Source organism: Anolis carolinensis, chromosome 4 (assembly GCF_035594765.1).
Source record: "Anolis carolinensis isolate JA03-04 chromosome 4, rAnoCar3.1.pri, whole genome shotgun sequence".
Classification (NCBI taxonomy): domain Eukaryota; kingdom Metazoa; phylum Chordata; class Lepidosauria; order Squamata; family Dactyloidae; genus Anolis; species Anolis carolinensis.
In genome coordinates, this window is record NC_085844.1 from 209,811,601 (window position 1) to 209,837,973 (window position 26,373).

The window sequence follows — 26,373 nt, forward strand, 5'->3', positions numbered from 1 at the left end:
TTCTTAACCTATAATTTGCTGGTTCTCCACCGTAACTGGTTTTTTTTTTTTTTTTTTTTTGCAAACTTACACAAGACATCAGCAGCTGATTTTGAAACCTTTACTTACCTGCCTCTACTGCCTGTGCTGGAGGTACTAGGTGGTCTCACAGGAGTATGGGAATTGGATAAACCTAAGAAAGGATGAATTGGTGTTTACATAAACAGTATGAATGGTATAAACACATATCTGTGGCTATACAAAAGGTATCCTATCCTATTGGCACTGCCAATTGTAAGTAGTTTTTTATAGTCAACTATTGTCAATAAAGGAAGAAAGGTTAAATCCCTATGTTCTTTTCATTTCACCAGCATTTTACACCTTCATAACAATCTACTAGTGTGGCATTAGACTCCGTTTTTATAGTTCAAAGTAAGTCTTGAGTTCTGGAGAGGAGCTTCATGACCCCCTCTGGGACAGAATGTAACCTAGCTACAAGAATTGACACTTTAGTGAAAACACTAAAGTGGAAGCAAATATGAAGGGACTGTTGTTCAGCTTCATATTATTGTATCTCTTTTATTAATTACACAGCCCAACCCAAAGAAAATCCTTGATATCTTAGTTTTCAGGCCTGTTCCTGGGGTTACTTGGGGTTCAAAAGTATCAACTCTAGTTTCTCAGATATTGTTATTACGATTTTTATGGGTGAGCAGATGACAACTGGTATATGGCATCTGTTCTTATCTCAAAACATAGAGCTTTGAGTCGTCGTGGACAACAAGTTAAACATGAGCCAGCAATGTGATGCGGCTGCTAAGAAAGCCAACGGGATTCTGACCTGCATCAATAGGGGAATAGCGTCTAGATCCAGGGAAGTCATGCTACCCCTCTATTCTGCCTTGGTCAGACCACACCTAGAATACTGCGTCCAATTCTGGGCACCACAGTTGAAGGGAGATGTTGACAAGCTGGAAAGCGTCCAGAGGAGGGCAACTAAAATGATCAAAGGTCTGGAGAACAAGCCCTATGAGGAGAGGCTTAAAGAACTGGGCATGTTTAGCCTGCAGAAGAGAAGACTGAGAGGAGACATGATAGCCATGTACAAATATGTGAGGGGAAGTCATAGGGAGGAGGGAGCAAGCTTGTTTTCTGCTGCCCTGCAGACTAGGACACGGAACAATGGCTTCAAACTACAGGAAAGGAGATTCCACCTGAACATCAGGAAGAACTTCCTCACTGTGAGGGCTGTTCGACAGTGGAACTCTCTCCCCCGGACTGTGGTGGAGGCTCCTTCTTTGGAGGCTTTTAAATAGAGGCTGGATGGCCATCTGTCGGGGGTGCTATGAATGCGATTTCCTGCTTCTTGGCAGGGGGTTGGACTGGATGGCCCATGAGGTCTCTTCTAACTCTACTATTCTATGATTCTATGATTCTAGCTGATGTCATTTTTGGAACCAGCAGGTCAAATATACTCATAAACAAGGCTAACATTTGAGGCATCAAAACATGTGTTGTTGTTGTTGTTAATTATTATTGTATTTATTTATACCCCACTCACTGTATATACTCGAATATAAGCCTAGTTTTTCAGCCCTTTTTTTAAGACTGAAAAAGCCCCCATCGGCTTATACTCGGGTGAGGGTCCTAGTTGGCTTACATTTGGGTCAGCTTATACTCCAGAATATATGGTACATTTATTATTTTTCTCAAGTATTATTGGTATTATTACATTTATTATTTTTCTCTATTATTGTTGCTACTATTACATTTATTTTACTCTATTTTATTATTATTATTAATACATTTATTATTTCACTCTGATCTTATTATTATTATTATTGCATTTGTTATTTTACTCTATTTATTATTACATGTATTATTTTACTCTATTATTATTATTAAAAGGATACATAAACACATTTACATTGAAGAAGATGAGAATTTGATCAGAGTTTGACAGTCTTATCTTAAATTTGAGCTTTATGTAAATATTCAAAAATATTTAACCTACTAATGCCTCAATTAATGTAATTTTATTGGTATCTATTTTTATTTCTGAAATTTACCACCCTTGGCTTATACTGGAGTCAATGTTTTCCCAGTTTTTTTGTAGTAAAATTAGGTGCCTCGGCTTATATTTGAGTCGGCTTATACTCGAGTATATACGGTAATTTGTCCTGAAGGAGACTCAAAAATGCTTAACATAAAAGCATTAGCATATAATTAAAATATATAAAATATGCAAACATCAAAACAGAATTAAATACAAACAGTATTTAAAAATGCATAGTTAGAATCCATTAAAAACATATTCAAATTTTAAAACCACAGCACCCCTTGATCTTAAAAACCTTCTTTAAAAGGACAGCAGGGAGGGGACCATTCTGTCTTCCCTGGGCAGGGAGTTCCAGAGTGGAGAGGCAGTCACCAATCGCAGCCAAACAACTAGCTGATTAGGTCTGCTTCCCTTGGGAAATTCTAAGGAGTCATGCATCTGGACAGAGTTGGGTTTCGCTTCTCGTTCTCCAGGGAAAGTGTTCTTCTGGCGGGAAAACGAGACCCTATATAGGAGTTTTGCCGCAAAGGAAACCTTGCGGAGTCAATTTGTCAGCTTGAGGAGTGAGATCGTGTGTGGACTTCGTAACCCCAGTTCCTTGTTTCCCGGACCAAGTTCCAAGCCTGCCTTGTTTCACGTTTGCCGCGGACCTCGCCACGAACCTTGTTCTTGCTTCTTGTTTGCCTCGTTTCAAGTCTTTGTTCTAGCCAAGAATCAAGTTTGTTTTCCAGCCTTGTTGTCAAGCTTCAATGGACTAAAAGACCTTGTCATCTCCCCACACTATTGCTTGGCAAAGTGTGTGTTTCGGTTAATGGATTATAACTTTGGACTCTAATATCACATATTGGACATTATTTTCCTGGACTATATTTGACCTTTCCTGAAAGGTCTACTTCTGAACTATATTCTTCACTTGTTTTTATTGACTTTATATATTTCTTTAATAAAGATATTAGATAGAATCTGGCCTCTGCGCATGGTTATTGGTGTTCTGTAGCCTGGGTCCTGACAAAGGGGTATTATTGCCACTACATTCTGGGAAATGGCCCTGGAAATAAAAAAGACTTGGGAATATTAAAGTCAATACCCTATTTCGATAGCACTAAGATATTAATATAGAGGCTACCAACTGATGATATATGCTGGTTGTTCTAAGAAGAAAAATTAAGATGCCCACTGTCTCTTCCCAACTTACCTGATGAGCCTGGAGACAGTGCTGAGGGCCCAGGGGAAGGATTCATATTGCTTAATGGTTGTGGTGGTAAATGGCTGCCGGCAATATATCTGCTTAGTAAATTATCTAAGGTACTGGAACCAGCATCTTCCAGCTGAAATAAAGGAGAGCCACATAATGATTCTGCCAAATCTAATAACAGCATTCTAGAAATGACAGCTTGAAAATCAGCTGTATTTTCACTAAAGGATATTTAAGGACTAGTATTGAATCATATAATGAGAGAAACAAACAACTGAATGTTCCATTCTGCCATATTTCTCTTTGATAAATCCCTGTCTACCAAAGCAAGGAGCCTAGGAAACTGAATGACTAAAACAAACAACAGCCTTAACACAGAATATTAGCATGTCTGCAAAAGTTAAAAATGTAATGATTTTCAAGAAAAAAACGTTTAAGTCTTCTCTGTTAGAAAACCAGCTATAATCTACATAACGTCTATTCACCTTTATCATGATCATTTCATGCTTCCTTTATATATTTCCACATCATTTCCCTTACCTAGGTACTAGAGCTTTTAGTTACTTTTCTCAAATAAAGAGCAAAGAAGGTAGACAGAGAGGAACAGCATAGCTCCATTTTTTTTTAAATGATACAGGTCTGCCAGGTGGAAAAGGCTGTAATTTTTAAAGACCTAATTAACAAGGTGAACAGAAACAGTTCAAAATATTATTTGGCTATTTGGCTTTAATCAAGGAAACAATGAACATGCAATTCTAGTTCTGTTTTAATTGAGTTTTTAGTTGTTGTATAATATATCTATGTTTTATTCAACTGTATTTTTAAACTGTGTTTTATTTTATGTTCTGTTTTTGGCACTTTGTGCCGTGTGTAAGCTACCCTGAGTCCCTTCGGGAGGTGGTGGCAGTATATTTATTTATTTATTTATTTATTTACAATATTTATATCCCGCCCTTCTCACCCAAAGGGACTCAGGGCGGCTTACAACTCTAGCACAATTAGATGCCTATACAAAATCAATCAGCAATACATAAAATCAATTAAAAACAAATATAATATAAAATTACAGTATATAAATTTTAAAAATACATATGCTCAGATCCGTTTATCCGAAAACCACATGCCTTATCCATAGGTCAGTCTGTGTCACCTTTATTGTTTATTCATTAAAAGCCTGTGCATATAGCCATGTTTTAGGGCTCTTCTAAAGCCTAAAAGAGTTGGAACTTCTCTGATCTCTCTAGGGAGGGTGTTCCACAGCCGGGGAGCCACCACCGAGAAGGCCCTGTCCCTCATTCCCACCAGCCACGTTTGCGAAGCAGGCGGGACTGAGAGCAGGGCCTCTCCAGATGATCTTAAGGATCTTGCTAGCTCATATGAAGAGATATGTTCGGACAAGTAGATTGGGCCAGAACCGTTTAGGGCTTGATATATAGGAATAAAGTTGTTGTTTTTGTCATTGTTCTTATTATTATTCAAGATATTCAACTCTGTAGAAAAAAATTAAGCAAGTATCTAAAATTAGGTTATAAATAACATGTTATAAAACTAAATAACATGTTATAAAATCATTCATGCTAAAGTGGGTAAGAACCAGGTTCCAAGTCAGAATGCTGAACTGGATGAGATAAAATGTAATGTATTTCCACTCATTCGTCTTAATGTATATTCATCACCAGAAGCATTTTTCTTTTAAAAGATAAAATATATCTTCTTTTAACAATACTATGTTATTTTCAATTGGTTCTTTGCAATTTAAATAGAGACAAATTATAACATTAGTGCCCCTTCCTTCTCCATGAAATGCTCACTGGATATGTACACTTGCTTCCTAAATATCCTAAAGTCATCAGATCCTGTCTGATCCTGGAAGATAAACAGCCTTGGTTAATACTTGGAAGGGAGTCCAAGTAAAATTGTGTTTCAGAAAAAGGAACTGGCAAACCACCTTATTTTTTGTCTAAGACAGTGTTTTCAACCTCCTCCTAATGTTGTGGTGACCCCCAACCATAAAATTATTTTCATTGCTACTTCATAACTGTAATTTCAGGAGCCCCCGGTGGTGCAACTAATTAAACCTTTGTGCCAGCAGGACGGCTAACTTGAAAGGGGTGCTTTCAATGTTATCTTCCTGCTTCTTGGCAGGGGATTGGACTGGATGGCCCGTGAGGTCTCTTCCAACTCTATGATTCTATGATTCTAAGGTTGCCAGTCCAAATCCAACCCGGGGAGAGGACAGATGAGCTCCCTCTGTTAGCTCCAGTTCCCCATGCAGGGATATGAGAGAAACCTCCCACAAGTATTGTAAAAACATCAAAATATCCGGACATCCCTTGGGCAACGTCCTTGCAGATGGTCAATTCTCTCACACCAGAAGCGACTTACAGTTTCTCAAGTCGCTCCTGACATTAACAAAAAACCCTGTAATTTTGATACTATTATGAATTGTAATGTAAATATGATATTTAATATTTAATATACTTTACTAACCTGTATGGGAGGAATATCTGGTAATGAAGGTAGATTCTCTGGGTTGGTTACAGAGGGAATAAGCTCTATTGCTGCTACAGATGGGCTTGTTGGACCACGGTTCGCATTGGCCATGGTGGCTGTTGTAGGGCTTGTTGGATTGATAGTATTATTGTGCACTGAAACAACTGGGAAGGGACCAGCATGACCTGGGTTTGAATGCTGACAAAAAAAGGAATTATTATTAAGATAAAAGCAGAAGGGCCAATCTAATTCACGTGTAAAACTATATTTTGAAAGCCTGTTCCTTTTCTTAGTGAAAGTCTCTACTCCTGATAATTCTAGTGTAAATACATTGTGTATTTCAACTTTTCCTTTTTTTAAAATAACAAGTCAAAAGGTTTATTGGGCATTCTTCTGCCTTAGACTGAACCAAAGATCCTCACATTGACATGCTGGTCCAAACATTCTCACAATCTGGTGGCCAGCAAACAGGCAATGGAATTATGAAAAATAACTTTCTTCTACAAATGCCTTAGACACCCCATGAACTTGCATGTTGCTGTTAAATCTTAAGATGTGTGACAATCATCTTATACTCTGTTTCCTTAACAGTGAACAACACATTCATTAAAAAATACTAAGTTATACTTTTGAAAATGATTTCTCACTTTCTAATTGACCTAAACTGAGCTAAAATGAAAGGTGGGAAACAAAATGTGCACACAGCGTATACTTGTCTCTGTAAGTGCGGCTGCATCATGGAGTACTGAGGCCCGTTGTGACGTGGGATTCCTGGGAGACGAGCTGCGTTCTGTGCCATTCTCATCTGGTGGGCTTGGAAAGCACCGCAATTCATACCTCTTTGCATGGTCTGCATACTTATCAATCTTGGAGGCTACAAAACATTATGAATTTTAAAACTCTTACTCTTGAGATGAGAAAGAAGAAGCTCTTTTTTCCAACAGAATACATTGTTGTAATTTATGCAAAAGTGAAAGTTAGCCACCTTTCACTTCTCTAAAAACAAACAGCAATGACATTCTATTTTGTTTAATCTGTTTGTTTCTATGCTAGAGGTCTATCTGAATGTCTAAAATGAGTGCCACAAAAACACTTGCCTGTTGTTGCAGCATCTGTGGACCTGCCTGGCGAGCAATCGGGCCTGCAGGCTGCCCCATCCTCATCTGCTGTAACTGCTGATGCTTTTGTTGTGCGAACACCTGCTGTTGCATATGCTGGAGCCGAAGCTGTGCAAGATTAATTTGCCCTGGAGGTTTGTTGATATGGTTTGTTCCTGGGGGAACTTGTCCCACTACTACATTAGGAGTGTAGCCTTGGGTTGGCTTATTTTCAATAACAAGGTTACCTAAACAAGAGAAAAGATAGCTCAACAACAGGCTTTTACTTTAACTAAATATTAACAATCTAAAATGTCTATGCGTTGCATATTCTGACTACAGGAACAACAGGTCATCATAAAAATGCATAATGAATATACTTTCAGTTGCAAAGTTAATAGATATGAAATTATTTTGAATTCTTATTTGCTTCACACAAGGTACAGATTGTGATACATCCCTTCCTTTTGTTAATTGATACATATACCATATATATCGCCTTCAAAGTGATGGTACTTACTTTTAAGGCCTTACATGGTCTGGGGACGATGTACCTGAGGGACCGCCTCACCCCCTACCAACCCCAGAGATCCCTCCGTTCTGAGGACCAAGACCTATTGGAAGTTCCTAGTTTTAAGATCTTCTGCCTAACAGCAACTAGACACAGAGCCTTTACAGCAGTGGCGCCATCACTTTGGAACTCCCTGCCACCTGAAGTTCGTGCCTTGCAGGACATATCAGCCTTCCGCAGGGCATGTAAGACACACCTGTTTTGGCAGGCTTTTGATTTATGTTATTGCTGTTTTTAAATTGTTTTAGATTTTAGTCTGTTTTGGAAGCCGCTCCAAGCCCTAGGGGAGTGGTGGCATATACGTTCGAAGAATAAATAAATAAATAAATAAATAAATATGTGAGTATAATTTTTTTAAATTAATAAAAATCTGAATCCAAAAAAACTGTCAACTTTTCAATGTTGGAAATATTTTGTACTCCCTGGAAGCCTGGGCACTTGAAGTGGAGCAGGGTGGCAGCATCCATTTTTAATAGGTTCTTAATGTACAAGCCTCATGAGGCTTGACAATCTCTCTACAAATCTTGTAAGACTTGCAGAAAGATTACAGTAAGGCTCTATTAAAAATGGCCGGCACTACTCTGTTCTACCTCAAGTGAATCGAATGGTAGGTGCGCCACATTTTGGGATCCCCCAATGTTGACATTTTATTTCACTATGTGTGATGACTCATGGGCCTTGTCCTGTTCCTAGTACTATTGTGGCAGACGAAGAGGAAAACATGGGATTTTCGCCGGTTCAGCCAGAGCCAGAGCCTCTCCACCTGCAGGATGTTGACGTTTGCCCTCAAGAATTCAGCCAAACAGGCCTTGGGCAGAACTCCCCCCCGTTTTCCCGGAGGGACAATTATACCAAAGATAGAGGAGTCAGAGAGGCTAATCGCAGAAGCTTGAGAATCGCTGCCAAACAAATGGCTGATTAGGTCTGCTTCCCTTGGGAAATTCTAAGGAGTCATGCATCTGGACAGAATTGGGTTTCACTTCTCGTTCTCTAGGGAAAGAGTTCTGTTGGCGGGAAAACGAGACCCAATATAGGTGCTTAGCGCCAGGGAAACTTTGCGGAGTCAATTGATCAGCTTGAGGAGAGAGATCGTGTGTAGACTTCGTAATCCCAGTTCCTTGCTTCCCGGATCAAGTTTCAAGTCTTGCCTTGTCTCACGTTTTGCCACGGACCTTGTTTCATGCTTCATGTTTGCCTCGTTTCAAGTCTTGGATCAAGTCAAGAATCAAGTTTAATTCCAGCCTTGTTGTCAAGCTTCATTGGACTATAAAGACTCTGTTATTTCCCCACACTATTGCTTGGCAAGTGTGTGTTTCGGTCAAGTGGATTAAAACTTTGAACTCTAATATCTTATATTGGACAATACATTTCTGGACTATATTTGACCTTATCTGAAAGGTCTGCTTCTGAACTATATTCTTCACTTGTTTTTATTGACTTTATATATTTCTTTAATAAAGATATTAGATAGATTCTGGCCACTGTGTATGGTTATTGGTGCTCTGCAGCCTGGGTCCTGACACTATGGAAGAAAAAGGAGGTGAATAAAAAGTAACCCTTCTTCTCTGGTTTGGGCAAAGGGAGGTAATGAGATGTGAGTGCTTCTAGCCTCTGCCTCTTGTCACTGTCTTTGTACTAGTTCTCTAACAGAGACAGGTCAAAAACCATAATGTTGGTCCCAAAATCTGCTCTTGACTTAAATGTGATGTCAACTTATACACAAGTATTTATTTTACGAAACAAAAGTACGTTATATTAGTTATTTCCATACAACTGCTCATACATAAATGGATTTCATTCATCTTTAGAACATCTCCAATACTGCTCTAATTTTCAGACTGTACAGTTCCCATTATAAACCATCCTACAACACTGTATTAATTTTCATACAACTACATACTACATACATGTAACTGACTACGTGTGACTGACTAGAGTTATTTTCCATTTTTATCAGTGAAAGCTAAAAGACAATCCCTTGTTCAGCACAACAGCAAGAAGCTGGGGGGGGGGTCTAATCATTCTTAACAAACATGTATTCTTGGTCTTAAGACAATGAGTATTTTTTATTATTTAAAAAATAGAAACAAGTTTTGCAACCAGTTTGTGAATAAAACTTCTCTATTTAAACACATAATGTTTTTAATTTTAGTTTAGATTTGTCTAAACTGAGCAGGGAAATGATACAATTGAAACAGACTGAACACTTTTATGTCTTGAAACAGACATAAAAGATTACTAAAGCTTCAGTATAGACAACATTTGTAACTCCACATTTCAAACCACAGACCACTCTATGAAAGGTAAGCAACTTTTGATATTTGTAGAATCTTCTACAGTGACCCCTGGCATAGAATAAGAAACTAAAGTAAAATAAAACCCTGCTTTGCATATGGAGGTAGCAGTCACACATATATTGGGGAGTCCAAATGTGGGTTTCACAAAAATCTACACTCATGTTATTCTAATGTACTTCTAAAGCAGCCTTTCCTAACTTGATGTCCTCTATTCACTATGCAGACAGTTGATGAGAAAAAGAAACCCTACCTAGAGGGCATTCTTAAGGTAAAGCACCATTTTCCTGCAACAAAACTGTTGTCAAATATTTTATCATAAATGCACTTAAAGTGCTGTATAACACACATCTAACACAAAATAAACTAAGCTGGGCTTCGCAGCATATTACCAGGAATACCTGTATAAGTAATATATATTTTAAGTGTTTTAAAAGTCTTCCTTATATTGGAATGTTAAGTCCAATATTCCTTATATTGGAATGTTTTTAGTTTTAAGTATTTCGAAAATGCCTGATATTGCAACAGTTCTTGTTCTGAATTATTTATTTTCCTTTGAATGCAAGAAAGGTAATTGTTCAATAAGCAACAGGTTTTAAGTTCCAAAGAACATGTCTCTATGCTTCCTACATATAAAGAATCACATGTCTTTTATTTGTGATCAGGAGTTTCTAGTTTGCCATTAGTAAACATGATTTTTATAAAAAATTTCACCAAGCTATTATCTCAAGTACTGATCAGAAGTCTGCCTCCAGGTTTCACTTCCTGTACATTATTTTCAGATGATTTTCATCAGACTTTGGAAGGTTGCGGTGAGAAGTGTAAAAAATGAACTGCCTTTATTTGAGGCTCCTTCTCTCAACATTTTTTTCTGATGTCTTCCATGAAAACATGAGAGTCTAGGACCATTAGAGGTCCCATGAGGCTCATGAGGTGCTCTTTTAGTATTCATATTTTAAATTTGTTTTAATTTTTAATTTTTCATTCATTTTGGTGTGCTATAATTCTGAAATCGACTCAAATCAAGATCTATACTGTTGTACCATTTAGGGCAACAAAAATAAATAAACAAATGAATAAAATATACTCCTGTAATAGTTTAATGTAGTTAGGAACTTGACAGTAATATTCATGTTTTTTTCTGATATCAAAATTCTCCTGATATTGATTTTTACCAATGTGGTTCATTATTATGTAACAACCAAAAAATTTCAGCCAAATACATTTTTTCCTGTTCCTCTGAAAATATTTCCCCCAAAATAGTTTTTATAGAATCACAGAATCATAGAGTTGGAAGAGATCTCGTGGGTCATCCAGTCTAACCCTCTGCCAAGAAGCAGGAAATCGCATTCAAAGCACCCCTGACAGATGGCCATCCAGCCTCTGCTTAAAAGCCTCCAAAGAAGGAGCTTCCACTACGTCTTTCTAGGCCTTCTTCAGTTTATTTTACATATCCCTAATCCAATAGGCTGTATGGTGACCTCTGCATGTGTAGTAGGGATTTCTAATACCTCCCATTTTCTGGAAGCATTTCCTCATGATGCCCAAAGAGTTGTCCTGAAGCTTGGGAAACCTCAAGACTGACTGCCACCAGAATAAAATGAGTTTCTGCTGGAGTGAAAACGGGAAAAACCATTTTAACTCTAAGCCTCTCTATATACTTAAGAGACTTTTAAGTTATTCCAGGGAGTGCCCTATACTGATCCTTACATCTCAGGCCTATATAAATTCTCATATTATTTCATACATTACATTTATATTATTACATACAAGAGTAACATGCAAAGAACGAACAAAATAAATCAGGAAGCAGCAGACAAATGCATAGTGTCTTGATACCTAACAAAGCCACTGGGTTGACCCAATCCCCCAACACAAGAAAACAGATTACACTTAATCATGCACACAAAGGACTGTCAGTCTTGCCCCTACAAGACCTCATGTCCTCTGAAGAACAGTTCTGAAGGCTTTGCTAACTTTCAGGAACATATTTTTGGAGGGATTGCGAAGCAGCAGCTGAAAAGGAGGAATAGTGGGAAAGTCCCCTGGCACAAAGACATTTAAACTGCTACCAAAGATTTAGTAGCAGTCTACAGATAATTTGATGCCACTTATCAGAAACAGAACACCCTCTCACCTAAGTTGACTACATTCTTTGCCCAGAATGTGGGATCACAATGGAAGCGTACTGCTCCATTAGCAGCTGGGACAGGATCACATCGTGCTTTTAAAATATGTCGCAGCTGGAACGTGATCTGTGAGAAGACAAACACTCTCTGATTAGTGGTGGCATTGTGCAGAAAAGCAACAAGAAGCTGAAATAACAACATGCAAACTGTCATCTACTGGATGGTCTCTGGATAAGTCTCTCACTTCCAACACACACACCCTAACCTAAATTACAATTTATTTCCTCAAATACATAATCTCAAAAATGCAGGTATACAGGTGATGTTACGTATTCATGGGTTTCTTATGAAGATTTCATTATTTTCAAGTTCGTAGCTGCCACTTAACAAGTTTGACCTCCTCACCTCTCTTCCTCCCCTCCTCCCAAAAGTGCCATCCAGATTTTGAAATTCCTTTCCAGCCCATCTGTCTCAATCCTCTGTCCTTCCACAGTGGAACCATCTAGGTTTTAATCCTTTTTCCAGCCCATTGACCCCCACTCCTTTGCCTCCCAAATCCACCCCTCCCCCCACCCTCTCCTATCCTTCCAACAGTGACATCCATCCAGATTTTAAACCCCTTCTACCTATGGATTTCAATATCCTGTCCTTCCAACAGGGTCATGCAGATTTGAACCCCACTTCCATCCGTCTACCTCCTAGTCCCATTCCTTTTCTTTCCAATTCTCCTTCCTCTATCTCCTGTTCTTCCAACTTCATCAGCCAGATTTTAAACCGCTTTCCAGCTAAATCTGAGAGTGAGAGGAGACAGATTGGGAAGAAGGGAAAGGAAGTTTAAAAACTGACTGGTGCTGTTGAAAGAATGGGGATTGAGAAGAGAAACTGGGCAAGGAACTGTATGTGCTGCAAAGGGATTTAAATCTTGATATAGAAAGAAAGGTGGATATAAATTTAATAAAAATGAATACATAATGTATCATAATATTTAAAGCAATAGATTAATTATAATTTATTTAGGATTAAAATTAATCAATTCTGCAATAAATAAAATTATAGAGGGACTTAATTTTATTGTAGAATATGGTATTTAATGTTAAATCTGTCTGGGAGACCATGAGATCATGAATTTCAACTTACTATGGCAGAGTAGAATAGAGACAACAGCAAAACTGGAAAATTATGGACTGCCTGTTCCAATGAACAAACACTGAAATGCTTGCAAAGGCAAAGTTCTTAGCAATGAACAAGCTAATGGACTGGATTCACCAGCTAGATTTGCAGTTTGAATTTAGAATTTAAACTGAGAATGAAACTGCTAGTCACACTGTTTTCATGCATTTAGTATTGTTGAATTTAATGCTAGATATGGGATTTTTTAAATTCCTTTTTTCCTGGTATGATTGGAGGGTAATATAAAAGGGATGGAGACATACTTTGCCCATCCTTGATCTAAGATGGTTTCCATGTATTGCACATTGATGAAATAAAATTTTGGAAATAATGGAGATGGACAGATTAATGTTTTTAATGAAAGAACACACAGGGTGACCCGAGACTCCAACAGACTGGAGATTGTTCAAAGACTAAGAAGGCATGTATCAGTTCCAGATAATTAAGCAATGAAGAAATAAAATTTAAGAAGGAAGGAATGCGAATCAGACTAAAGAAAAAGGAAAGGACAAAATAAAGAAAGATAAATATCAACAATACAACAAACTAGAAGAATACACAAAGATGAAGATTGGGAAGTCAAGAACCCCCCTCTCCCAACCATCCTACCCCTTGTCCCATTCCTACCCTTCTACCTTTTCCATCACCTACCATACCTGAAACATCTACCCACACTTACTGTACTCCCTTATAGATTTTTCCTACTATCCTATCATCTCTATTGTTCTCCCACTTTACTTGCAAAAGAAAAATTCCCCTTCCCCCTTCTTTTTTATTTTCCCTAATAAAAAAATATTTAAAAAATAAGATGGTTTCCATGCAACCGAAGAATTTGATTGCAATCGATAAAACACTTGATCCATGCTACACTTAATGTTAGAGGTATAACATAATTTTCTAGTTATGTTGAAATACACACGACCCCTCTTAAACATCTGCATTTTTGTATATTCCTGATTTAAGTTAAACTTACATTCACATTATTTACATTATTTATGTGTATTCCGTATTCTCTAATTATTTCAGAAATCAAGATAAGAAACCTAGGGAAAACCTCTTCCCCAAAATAATCCCAAGAATTTACTACAAATTTAAAATGTGCTCAAATGACAATGTAGGAACTGATGGTTCAAGCCTTTAAAAGGGAGATCGAAGCACAATGTGCTATATGCCACTATTACTGACTGAAAGAAACATAGCAACATTGAACATTTCTAAAAACTACCCCTTTATGCAAGTGTCTTTTTTGCTTACTTTATAATGATTTAATTTTTAAAAAACCCTTTTGGTTCAGAGATCAAAATATATTGCAAAATAAAGTCATTTCTTTATGATAGAGACTCCTAATATTTAAATATTAGTACCGTTGACATCATTAACTGTGATTATCCTTTTCAGAATGAATGCAAATTCCAAGTTGCAATACTAAAAATTTAACAGAATAGCAGAATAGAATTGTCTTGCATTGTAATCAAAGCACAAGCAGTTCACTGCTGGTTCTGACACAAGGTAGTAAGAAGTGGTATAGGCATAACACCTGTATTTCCCACCAATCAATATCTAATTCAACTAGTTTATTTTATTCATATCTATTCAAAACAACTTTTTGACATTTATAATCCGATTTTTAAATGGTATCTAAATACAGTAGAGTCTCACTTATCCAAGCCTCGCTTATGCAAGTTTCTGGATTATCCAAGCCATTTTTGTAGTCAATGTTTTCAATATATCGTGATATTCTGGTGCTAAATTCATAAATACAGTAATTACAACATAACATTACTGCGTATTGAACTGCTTTTTCTGTCAAATTTGTTGTAAAACATGATGTTTTGGTGCTTAAATTATAAAATCATAACCTAATTTGATGTTTAATAGGCTTTTCCTTAATCCCTCTTTATTATCCAAGATATTCGCTTATCCAAGCTTCTGCCGGCCCATTTAGCTTGGCTAAATGAGACTCTACTGTATCTTCAAGTTCTCCCAATAGATTAAAACAGTTGAACTGAATGACTGATGCCTGTTTTCCTGATCACATGAAGAACACCTGCAGGTGGTTTCATACAAGCTTAGCTTTATTTGGGTTTTACTTTAAGTATATCAGATATATTAAGAACTCCTGTTCTATTCCACAAAGTTGAAGTATTTTGGCCACATCATGAGAAGACAGGAAAGCTTGGAGAAGATCATGATGCTGGGGAAAATGGAAGGAAAAAGGAAGAGAGGACGACCAAGGGCGAGATGAATGGACGGTATCCTTGAAGTGACTGGCTCGACCTTGAAGGAACTGGGGGCGGCAACGGCCGACAGGGAGCTCTGGCGTGGACTGGTCCATGAGGTCATGAAGAGTCGGAGACGACTGAACGAGTGAGACGACGACAATTCTATTCCACAGACAGAACAGATCCATCATTTGGATTTTCGTTTGGATTATATTTACTTGATTTTAATCACCTCTCTTCCCTCCAATCCAGATGCAAATAACAGTGTAAACATAAAAATATGCTTTATAGGGATAGTCTAAAAATTATAATTACAACTTTGAATGTTAACCCATTTGACTGTACAATCAACTGTTTCACAGATTTGCAGCTCACAAGTCAAGGAAAATTTATCATGGAGAAAAAGAAGAAAATCTTCCGGCCCACATCGCTAATGATAGACTAGGCAAGTAACTAAAAGAGCATTGAATTTTATTTCAAACAATTCTAAATCAATTCTAAATCCATGATTTTTTAAAAGAATTCAAATGACTAGTTTGACATCACTTATCTATACAAATAAACAGGCCATGAACCAAACATAACACCCATAAACTATTTCAGCATTCAGAAATGCTCACAACATGCATTGTGATGTTTTTAATTAAGTAAATTTGTCACTACGTTGCAGTAGCAACTAATTACAGATCTTCCAGTAACTTAAATTCAGTATACAGTGAAAACATCCACAAGCAGGGTTGCACTGACTGTACTTATCTGCAAACGTTGACATGACGTCAAATGATGCAGGATTTTCTATATTTCTATGTAAGAGTTAAAGGATCTGCAACAAGGCTAAATTTAATAAAATCTATCCTGTGTTAGAATTAAAGCTCCTTACCAAACGCTTGCTATAAAGCAAGGCAGTGCTGCTACCACTTGCAATGGCCCAATTTGTGAAGTTCATCACATGTTTCACCTGCCTTGAGAGACCACTGATATCATTCTGCTGTTGTATTAGCTTCATCTGCCTCTCCTTCGTCACAGCCTGAATACAAAGCACAAAAAATAAAAATTTTAAAATTAATAAATAACTTGGGAAAGGATTTTAAAATGCAGTCATATAATGTTTGATATTCAGGAGAGAGTGACACATGTAAAGTGTTTCTATGATAATACACAGCAATTTAATTTTGTTATCGAGTACATTTTATTTTTCAGCATTATGCAGGAAAGAAAGGTATCCTAGATAGCTGTATGAAGGTTAATCATATCCAATTACATTTACTGGGGGTGGTGGCATACTTCTGTCTCACTAGTATGCTACCAGGACTCTGTATGAAAACTATTAGAAGTATTATTATTAAAACTATGTTATACAATATTATATGTTGTAACACATCAAGAAGTATTGGTAGCTTTCTATGTTTAAGCAAAGTCAAATAGTGAAAATAACCTAGCTTTTCTTGCCTAAGGTAAACTTTATTAACAGGCTTTGGGACATGCATGAGAAAGGAAGTCCTATATAAAAGATGAAAAAGATAATCTGACTTTAATGGTATTAAAGGACTTAAAATGTAAAGAGTAGAACAAGCACCAGTGAGAGGTTTAAAATAAAACATGCAGTACTCAACACAGAATAAGATTTTAATGGGACACCCTGGGGAAAGCTGTACACTTCAAAGCCAGGATATTAAATCAGTCCTAAAATTTGTGATTACCATTACTCTAGAATTAATGCTTCCAATTCATGTAAACATATTTTAGTCAGCAATTCTATATGAAGGGGAAGGAAACAGTGGTCCTTTATATGCACAATAGTAAACTATATGTGTATAAGTAGAAACAAGCACCAGGCCTGGTACTACTTGTATATGAAGTGCTAAACCAGTGGTTCCCAAACTTATTTGGCCTACTGCCCCCTTTCCAGAAAAAATATTACTCAGCACCCCCTGGAAAGGGGGTGTGTGGTTTTGAGGGGTGGGTGTGGCTCCAGCTCAAGAGGGCGGGGCTAAGCCTCTCCCCTAGTCCCAGATGCAGGGCTGGGAGGGGGAGAGGGAGGTGGGCGGGGCCACAAATGGACTGGGATGGGCGGAGTTACAAGCTCTGAGGCAGGGCTGAGCTTCTATCCCTGTCCTGAGACACCTGCCAGGACACAGAGGGTGGGGCTAGAGGAGGGGGTGGGGCCTCTTCCCAAGTGCCTGATGAGGTTGAACCTCTATACCCCGTCCCCATATTCTAACAAGCGCCTCAGGGGAGGTATACAGAGGCTCAGCCCTGTCTTGTGCTCTTGGGAAGAGGCCCCACCCCTGCCCCAGCCCCGCCCTCTGTGTTCCAACAAGCGCCTTAGGAGAGGTATAGATTCTCAGCCCTGTCTCAGGCTCTTGGGAAGAAGCCACGCAAACTCCTCTAGCTCCGCCCCCTGTGTCCTAACAGATGCCTCAGGTGCTCAGCCCTGTCTCCGGCACTTAGGAAGAGGTCCCGCCCTTCCCCTGGCCCTGCCCATCTCCTAATAGAGATGCCCCCCTGGATCGCAGCAGCGCCCACCGGGGTGGTAGCGCCCACTTTGGGAATCACTGTGTTAAACTATGTTTTTGTATTATGCATGAAACAGGTCAGTAAGTACATGTTGGATAAGAATCTCATACAAGTAAACTAAGGGCCATACAATGCTCGTTTGTTTTGCATTTAGTCATACCTCAAGTTGCTGCAAAAGAGATTTTCCCTTTTTATTGATTTCATTAATGAGGGTAAAAATAGCCACTTTGATTTCCTGTTCTACTCTTTTGTTTGTATCATTTACTTCTTTTATCCTAAAAAAGAAAAATGTACGGTCATCCAATAACACTTCAACATCTTCAAACTCATTGTCTGAAATATCAATTCATTATTAAAGTAAACATCTTTACATAATGATAAATAATATTTATGCAGAAGCACATTAAATAAAATAATAAGTAATCACTTCTATTAATTTGCACAAAAAGCTCTATAACAACCTGCTTGTAAATATATTCTGCATGTTACACATTTATGTTTCACCTGTTGTGAAATACAACTGCTTTCAGTGATCTTATAGATAAATTTAGAACTGTGTAAAATTTAGCTGAAAGGAATCCTGTATTAGAAATTATAACCTGTCTCAGTGATGTGATCAGCTACCTGTCTGAAGCAGATAAGAACTGCCCATGAGCGCCTGCTTATAAGCAGAGAGATGGGGAAATGTGAATGTTTTCTTTCTCTTGGTAATATGTTAAAGGATGAAAATCATTTTCTCCTTTCACTCTGATCTAAGGTAAAAGTGAAAGCAGGCTCCATGTATACAAAAAAAACCCTCAGCATACATAGCCCTGTGTGTGAAGAATCACTTCTATGCACGGTGATGTCACCACAGTTTTTGGTGCATCTTGTGCCCTACATGTAGAAGCCTATTTTTGCAGGTAAATTTTGTCCACTGGATCAGAGCTATTATTATCCATAGCTGTTGTATAAAGAATACCATCAGAAAAGACCCCGGATGGTGTAGTGATGTGAATGTAAATGAGAGATTGGGATTCAAATCCCTGATGAGGCATTAAAGCCTGCTGAATGACTCTGGGCATGTCAAAATCTCAACCTAAGAAGGTAGAAATGGCAATCCTCCTGTGATTAAATCTTGCCAAGAAAACCCTACAAATAGAGTCACCATAAAACAGGGTTGAATGCACATAACATATATTACAGCAAATCATCAGAACCTAGAACTTAAGGACTTCTGTAAGCTAAATTGTTCACATTAAAATAAGAATTATTATAGAAAAATTCAAACTCACCTATTTTGTACTTGAGTAGCTGCAAAATTAACATAATTCTTCTTTTCAAGAAGTTTAGCTAAGAGATTCTCTATAGCACCCTTTTGATTCTGAAATGCTTCTTCCAAAAACTGATACCTTTCCAAAGGAGAAGACAACAAATATTTAAGCATTATAATAAGAGAATGCAGTAGATTTAAAACTACGCCTTCTAATGTGAAAGTGGAAGCTACAGAAATTGAATTGCTAAGCATGCTTCAAAGATATTTTCTTCAAATACATTTGCTGATTCTTAATTCATAAGAATTCATAATTCAAAAGGCAAAACATTTTTTCCAGTTTGATTTATTAAGCACCCAACTAATTGCTGTATGACAAAAAACAGATTTTGTTCACAACAACAATCTGGTGATCACATAATGAGAAAAATCCTGAGGCCACCAGCAGCCTATCTATACTAATTTACTCAGCAACTTGCATTTTACTGTGGATTTGGGCTGTAGCACCTCACCAGCCCAAGGCAACATAGTATAAAATGACGGGAGTTGCAATCCAATGTTATCTGGAGAGCCAAACAAGTAAACAAAAACATTCTGAACCGTCTAGAGATTGCCTAAAGCAGTGGTTCACAACCTGGGGTCCCCAGATGTTTTTGGCCTTCAACTACCAGAAATCCTAACATCTGGTAAACTGGCTGGGAGTTATAGGCCAAAAACATCTGGGGACCCTAGGTTGAGAACCACTAACCTAATGGCTCATTACAAAATGCATCCAACTGATAACTTTCAGCAGGCGCCACCTTTCTCATGATTTTCCATTTTGGTGGCCAAATGTATAATCTATGCCTCTAACACAGGGGTCCCCAAACTAAGGCCTGGAGGCCAGATGCGGCCCTCCAAGATCATTTACCTGGCCCCCGCCCAAAGTCTGAAATGACTTGAAGGCACACAACAACAACAACAACAACCCTAATGCCATGCCTCACAGCCTCTGAGGATGCCTGCCATAGATGTGGGCGAACATCAGGAGAGAAAATTTGTGGAACATGGCCACACAGCCCGAAAGACATACAACAACCCTGTGATCCCAGCCATGAAAGCCTACGACAACACATTAAATCCTAATTAACTTGACTATCTCATTGCCCAGAAGCAGGCCCACACTTCCCATTGAAATCCTGATAGATTTAAGTAAAGGTAAAGAAAGATTTCCCCTGATGTTAAGTCCAGTCATGTCCGACTCTGGGGATTGATGCTCATCTCCATATCTAAGACAAAGAGCTGCCATTGTCCATAGACACCTCCAAGGTCATGTGGCTGGCATGACTTCATGGAGCACTGTTACCTTCCCACCGGAGCGGTACCTATTGATCTACTCACATTTGCATGTTTTCGAACTGCTAGATTGGCAGAAGCTGGAGCTAACAGTGGGAGCTCACTCCGCTCCCCGGATTCAAACCTGTGACATTTCGGTCTGCAAGTTAGCAGCTCAGCGCTCTAACACGCTGCACCATCAGGGGCTCCTCTTGCTAGGTTTCTGTTAGTTCAAATTATTTTTATTTTTAAATATTGTATTGTTCTTTTGTTGTTGTTGTGTTTGTTTGTTTTGCACTACAAATAAGACATGTGCAGTGTGCGTAGGAATTTGTTCGTTTTTTTTTTCAAATGCTAATTTGGCCTCTCAACAGTTTGAAGGATTGTGGACCAGCGCTCTGCTAAAAAAGTTTGAAGACCCCTGCTCTAACACTGGGGGGGGGGGTGCTTGTTTTGAGGTAGACTTATCTGCTCTCCCCTTCCCTTTCTGTTTTACTATTCCTGAAAGCAGCTGCTATTTACCTTGCCTATTATTAATGTACACACAACTACAGTAGGCTGGCTACAGCTTTCTTACATTCAGGACATTCAGGACTCTTTCCCCTGCATTTCTTGTCCTGCCATGTAACATCTTGATTGTACAAATTCAATGAGCAAAGGCTGCAGTTTTAGTTGTCCCACATATTGCTTCCCTCCCCTTTGATACTCCCAAATCAAAATCCGTGTAAGTATAAGCTCTCAAAAGCCACTGAAATTCTCTCTCCACTTCTCTTTCTGGTTTTCCATAACCTTTATCCAGCACCCCACATTACCGCAATGTCAAACCATTTATGTGTAGAATTTAAGTGTGCATTTTATGCATTGTCTCTCAAGTACTTAGAAAAAAACAATTTAAGTGGGGGGTTGGGGTTTTTTTTAACTCAGAAAGCTGTAAAGTTTTATGTGTCCAGTGTAAACCATGAGATAGGTTTTATGCAAAGTTGCTGCTTTTCAAACATTTACATAGTTCTCAAAAAGCATGCAGTTTATGCTGTGTTGAAAATAAAAAATAAAAGTCCCCACAAAGTTGTGGAAACTTTAGCTGTATCTTCAGGTACAAGTTCCTCAAGGAGCCAGGAACTCTAAATATGACTCTGTCAGGAAACTGGAGAATTTCAATTCCATTATGACCCAGAATAGAATCTCATTTTTTCGCAGCTCAAGCTTATCACACTGTTTACTGGAGACATGCTACTACAACCTTAAAGTTCATTTCTCCTCCTTCACCATCCACCCAATGTCATTAACGCTTTTTAAAAACCACATTCACATAGACAGAGCATGAGGAAAGAAAGGAAGGCTGGACAGAAACAAAAGGACTTTGTAAAACAGAATAGACTTGTCAACTGAGGTACGCCTGCATTTATGATGCACTCTATCAACAAAGGCACAAGTTTGTACTGATTTTGGCCAGATTACAACCTGCTTGAGGGATCCAATCTATTGCAATGCTCATCGGAAAGCAAGAAAAAGTGGGCAAGTAGGAAAAATATGGTTTTCTATCTAGATCCATTTCAGTCTGGTTTCGGGCATGGTTGCAAGACAGAGATGCCTTTGGTAGTAGGAACTAGACAAGGCAGTATAGTGTGTCCCTGCTAGCTATCTCAGTGGCTTTCTATACCATCAGCTATGATATCCTTCTCGTTTGTCTTGTTGGGATGGGGCTTAGAAGTACTGATCTACAGTGGCTCTCTTATTTTCCTGAAAGAGTACTGTCAGAGTGTAGTACTGGGGAATTCCTGTTTAATTCATTTGCCCTGTGGAAACTTGTGAATTCTTTTATGTCCCCCTATGCTATTTCGGAGAGGACATCTGGAACTTTGGGGTCACATGTACCGAGTATACTGATGATACAACTCACACCTACTCTATACTGATGATCCTCAGCTCTACTATCAGGGCCGGCCCTAGGCGATTTTAAAGTGTAAGCAAGCGGTATTTTTGCCCCCCCCCCCCCTCCCAAAACCAATCGCTAATAAATAAATAAAAAAGCCGGGATGACTGCATCTTCGCACACACACACACACACACACACACACCGGCTTCAGAGGGGAGCTGGGAGGCTCCCAACGTCCCTCCGAAGCCAGGAAGGTGGGGGGGAAGCGAAGGAGCAGTCATCTCGGCTTCGGTGAGGTACAGCAGTGAGCCTCAAAAAAGGTGAGGCCTCCCAAGGTGAGGCCTCAACGAAGCCAGGATGAGTGCTCCTTTGCTTCCCCCCCCCCCTTCCCGGCTTTAGAGGGACATTGGGAGTCTCCCAGCGCCCCTCCAAAGTCAGGAAGGGGGGGAAAGTGTGAAGAAGCAGCCATTCCCAAGGCGAGGCCTCACCGAAGGCAGGATGAGTGCTCCTTCGCTCCCCCCCCCCTTCCCGGCTTTGGAGAGATGTTGGGAGCCTCCCAGCGCCCCTCTGAAGCCAGGAAGGGGGGGGGAGTACAAAGAAGCACCCATTCCCAAGGTGAGGCCTCACCGAAGCCGGGATGAGTGCTCCTTCACTTCCCCCCCCCCCTTCCTGGCTTCGGAGGGATGTTGGGAACCTCCCAGCACCACTCTGAAGCCGGGAAGGGAGGAAAGTGCGAGGAAGCACCCATTCCCAAGGTGAGGCCTCACCGAAGCCGGGATGACTGCTCCTTCGCTCCCCCCCCCACCCTTCCCAGCTTCGGAGGGATGTTGGGAGCCTCCCAGCACCCCTCCAAAGCCGGGAAGGGGAGGAAGTGTGAAGAAGCACCCATACCAAGGCGAGGCCTCACCGAAGCCAGGATGAGTGCTTCTTCGCTGCCCGCCCCCTTCCCGGCTTTGGAGGGACGGTGGGAGGACGAAGGAGTAGCAGCCACTTCTGTTGTTTTCCTGCGCCATGGGGATGGGTGCGCCTTCGCTCTTCTCCCCCCCCCCCCCCCCGGCTTTGGAAGGGCAGTGGGAGGGCCAGCTTGCAGCCAGCGGCTAATTGCACTCTTGGGGGCTCCTCAACTGCGCCCTCTAGAGGACTGCACTTTCCGCAAGTGCATAGTTCGCATATAGCTCGAACCGCCCGTCTACTACTCCTTCACACCTAATTTCAATGAAACTGTTTTTTTGCTAAACCCATGAGAGTCAATACGTCGAAGTTTAATCTAGAGAAAACAGAGCTGCTCCTGAGCAGTCTAAAAACAGATCTGGGACTAATGAGTCAGCCTGTGTTAGAAAAAAGTTATATTCCTCCCAAAACAAAAGTTTGCAGTTCGAGGATATGCCTGGACTCAGCCCTGAGTCTTGAGGTCTAGGTTCCAATGATGGCAGGGAGTGCATTTCTACAGTAAACGCTACTGTTCCAGGAGAAGTTAGATCTGGTCATGGTAACACATGCCTTGGTTACATTCCTTCTGAATTAATGTAATGTGCTCTATATGAGACTGCCTTTGAAAAATGTTCAGAAACATCAATTAGGTCAAAGAGCTGGCCCAGATAAATAACTAGGGCTGACTAAAAGAAGTGTATAATTCCCATGTTGCAGCAGATCCAGTTATCTAAAGATATTAACTTGGATCCAAAGATTGCAGTGTGCAGTGGTAACCACTTCCACTCACTTCTACTCCTCATTTCTGACAGATTCATGTTCACATGCGCAGAAGGATCATGAATTTAAGCCAAAGTTATGACAAAATCATACAGTAGTAAAGCAGCTGTAGCAGTAGCTTTTTAAAAGTGAGAGAGAAGCTAGAACAAGCAAACAGTGATAAATACAGCCTAAAAACAAAGAGTACAAAACTATGTATGCTCACTCGAGAGCATCACTAAATTCATGACTGAAATTTCTTAAAGGCATCAGATCCTGTCTTATCTTAAAAGCTAAGTGCAGTGAGTCCTGATTAGTACTTGAGCGGGAGACCACGAATGAAAAAAAAAGAAATATATATGAGTATATTGGTTATATTTCAGAGGAAGAAAGTGGCAAAGCTACCTCAGAAAGTAGTGCAAACACCATAGGTAAACAGGTAAATTAAAGGTACACAACTAACTACTGTGTTGTATGATTTTTACTTTTTAGTGTTCATATGGATTTAACCTAAAGCTTCCAATGCGCATCTTTTCATTATTATGACTAAGCTGAAATAGACTGTCACAACTAATAGAACAGTATTAGTGGCTTTTATTATTACTGATTAGTTCATATATCACAAGCTTCCTAAATTATATCAGGAATGCTCACCATACTTATACTACCAAATAAATCGAGGTTGTTCGTGTACAGATAGCAAGAAGACAAGGCCAAAAATGACACACATTTCTGAAACCCATCATTTATAATCATGCTAAGTTAGATATTTGTATCTTTATGATTATCAAGATTGCACATATTTTTCTGAACAAAAGCAGAACAGTACCTTGCCAAAAACATTTGTTTTATTTATCACCACATTTCTCACAAAATCAATTAAAAATAAATATCAAAATAAACTATGAAGCAAACTAATGACATGAAGTAATCTTTGTTAAAGTGTCAACATTACCAGTGCTGAAAATAGTAAAGATTCTATTTCATTGTTAATTTTCTTTAACTCCATTTCTCGGACCTAACCAAAAAATAACAAATGCAAAATGTAACTACTACAACTGTCTCTCTTCTTTAGGGTTGCAGTGTTTAACCTTTCTGTGAACCTCTGATCAAATAAAAGGTGAATTATTCCTAACAATAATGTTTAATAAAAATAAACACTAGTGACATTCCCCTGTGCATTGGAGAAAATGTATGTTCCACAATGTCTGCAGCATGCACAATCTAAATTCAAACAATGTTTCTCCAAATTATGTAAATATGCAAACAGTGATAAATGAAATTAAAATTCACATTATTAACCAATATTTCTTTAATCCCAATACTGTTCTATTAATTTTACTTATCACTTTGCCCTTGCTGAATCAGGAATGGACTGAAAATGGAAAGCAGCACCACCCCGTTTATCAAAAAACAAACAACGTTTATAGCGCAAATACATGAGGGCTGGTATTTAAAAGCAACCTGCTTTGAAGACAAGCAGCACATTAAGAAATTGGTGCTTATACCTATGTTCCTTGTGTTCCAGTAACTGACAGTCTCTGCATGTCAGTCTGTCGCAGGTTTCACAGAAAAGTTTTAACTGTTCTTGTTTGTGTACAGGACAGAAGACAGGACGTTGACCAGATGCTCCAACTGCCTCTGTGTTAGAAGAAATACATATTTAAAAAATCAAAACAGTGCAAAAACTGCAAGAAAAAATACCAAACCTCAAGGTGGATTGATTCCTAATCTCCAATGCTGGGGAGACAGACAGCTGCCAGCAACAGTAAAACATTTAGGCCTTCTGTATATATGTATATATTTACATATAGTGTAATGGTAAAGGTAAAGATTTCCCCTTGATATTAAGTCTAGTCAAGTCCGACTCTAGGGGGTGATTCTCATTTCCATTTCTAAGCAGAACAGCTGGCGTTGTTCGTTGACATCTCCTGGGTCATGTGGCCAGCATGACTGATGGAGTGCCATTACCTTCCCGCCAAAGCGGTACCGATTGATCTACTCACATTTGCCTGTTTTCGAACTGCTAGGTTGGCAGAAGCTGGGGCTAACAATGGGAGTACCCCCATTCCGCAGATTTGAACCACCGACCTTCCAGTCAGCAAGTTCTGCAGCTTAGCAATTTAAGCCGCTGCGCCACTGCAGCTCCATTAAATATACCGTTTTTCTCCTGTTATCCCAAGGTGGTTTACAGCATATACTAAGACAACATATGACAAGAAGTTTAAAAACCATTTAAAAAATTCTATTTCTTTTGACAGAAATAGTGCTGCATTTTCTCACTCAATTGGTGTAATATAAACACTGATTTCAGTTGCTGGGCACTCTCCTAGGAAAAGTACACAGTGTCAAGAGCTTCTAAGTTTGCTGAAATACTCTTTCCACTGCATGACTAAATTGCCAGTTTCCATTGGGAATCTGGGCTAACTCGACTATACAACTGCATTAATAAATGGGTCACTATCCGTTCAATTGCCTTGGACAGGGGCAGTAAAAGGGTGTTTTCCATTTGATTA

General features: G+C 39.1%; 1 protein-coding gene across 4 annotated transcripts in view; it reads right to left on the reverse strand.

The window, feature by feature from the left end:
• The window catches only part of trim33 (tripartite motif containing 33), a 78,624-nt gene that overhangs the window by 18,070 nt on the left and 34,181 nt on the right, over positions 1-26,373 (reverse strand). For 2 of the 4 annotated variants that reach the window (XM_062978672.1, XM_062978674.1), the window contains exons 4-13: positions 25,366-25,498; positions 19,001-19,117; positions 17,887-18,001; positions 16,090-16,236; positions 11,826-11,943; positions 6,824-7,071; positions 6,439-6,600; positions 5,724-5,924; positions 3,234-3,366; positions 109-172 (exon numbers count right to left, since the gene is read on the reverse strand). In XM_062978672.1, coding sequence (XP_062834742.1) covers positions 109-172; positions 3,234-3,366; positions 5,724-5,924; positions 6,439-6,600; positions 6,824-7,071; positions 11,826-11,943; positions 16,090-16,236; positions 17,887-18,001; positions 19,001-19,117; positions 25,366-25,498 — 1,438 coding nt within the window. Of the gene's footprint in view, positions 1-108; positions 173-3,233; positions 3,367-5,723; positions 5,925-6,429; positions 6,601-6,823; positions 7,072-11,825; positions 11,944-16,089; positions 16,237-17,886; positions 18,002-19,000; positions 19,118-25,365; positions 25,499-26,373 lie in introns of all 4 variants that reach the window. The other 2 variants (XM_062978671.1, XM_062978673.1) reach the window with 1 other exon arrangement.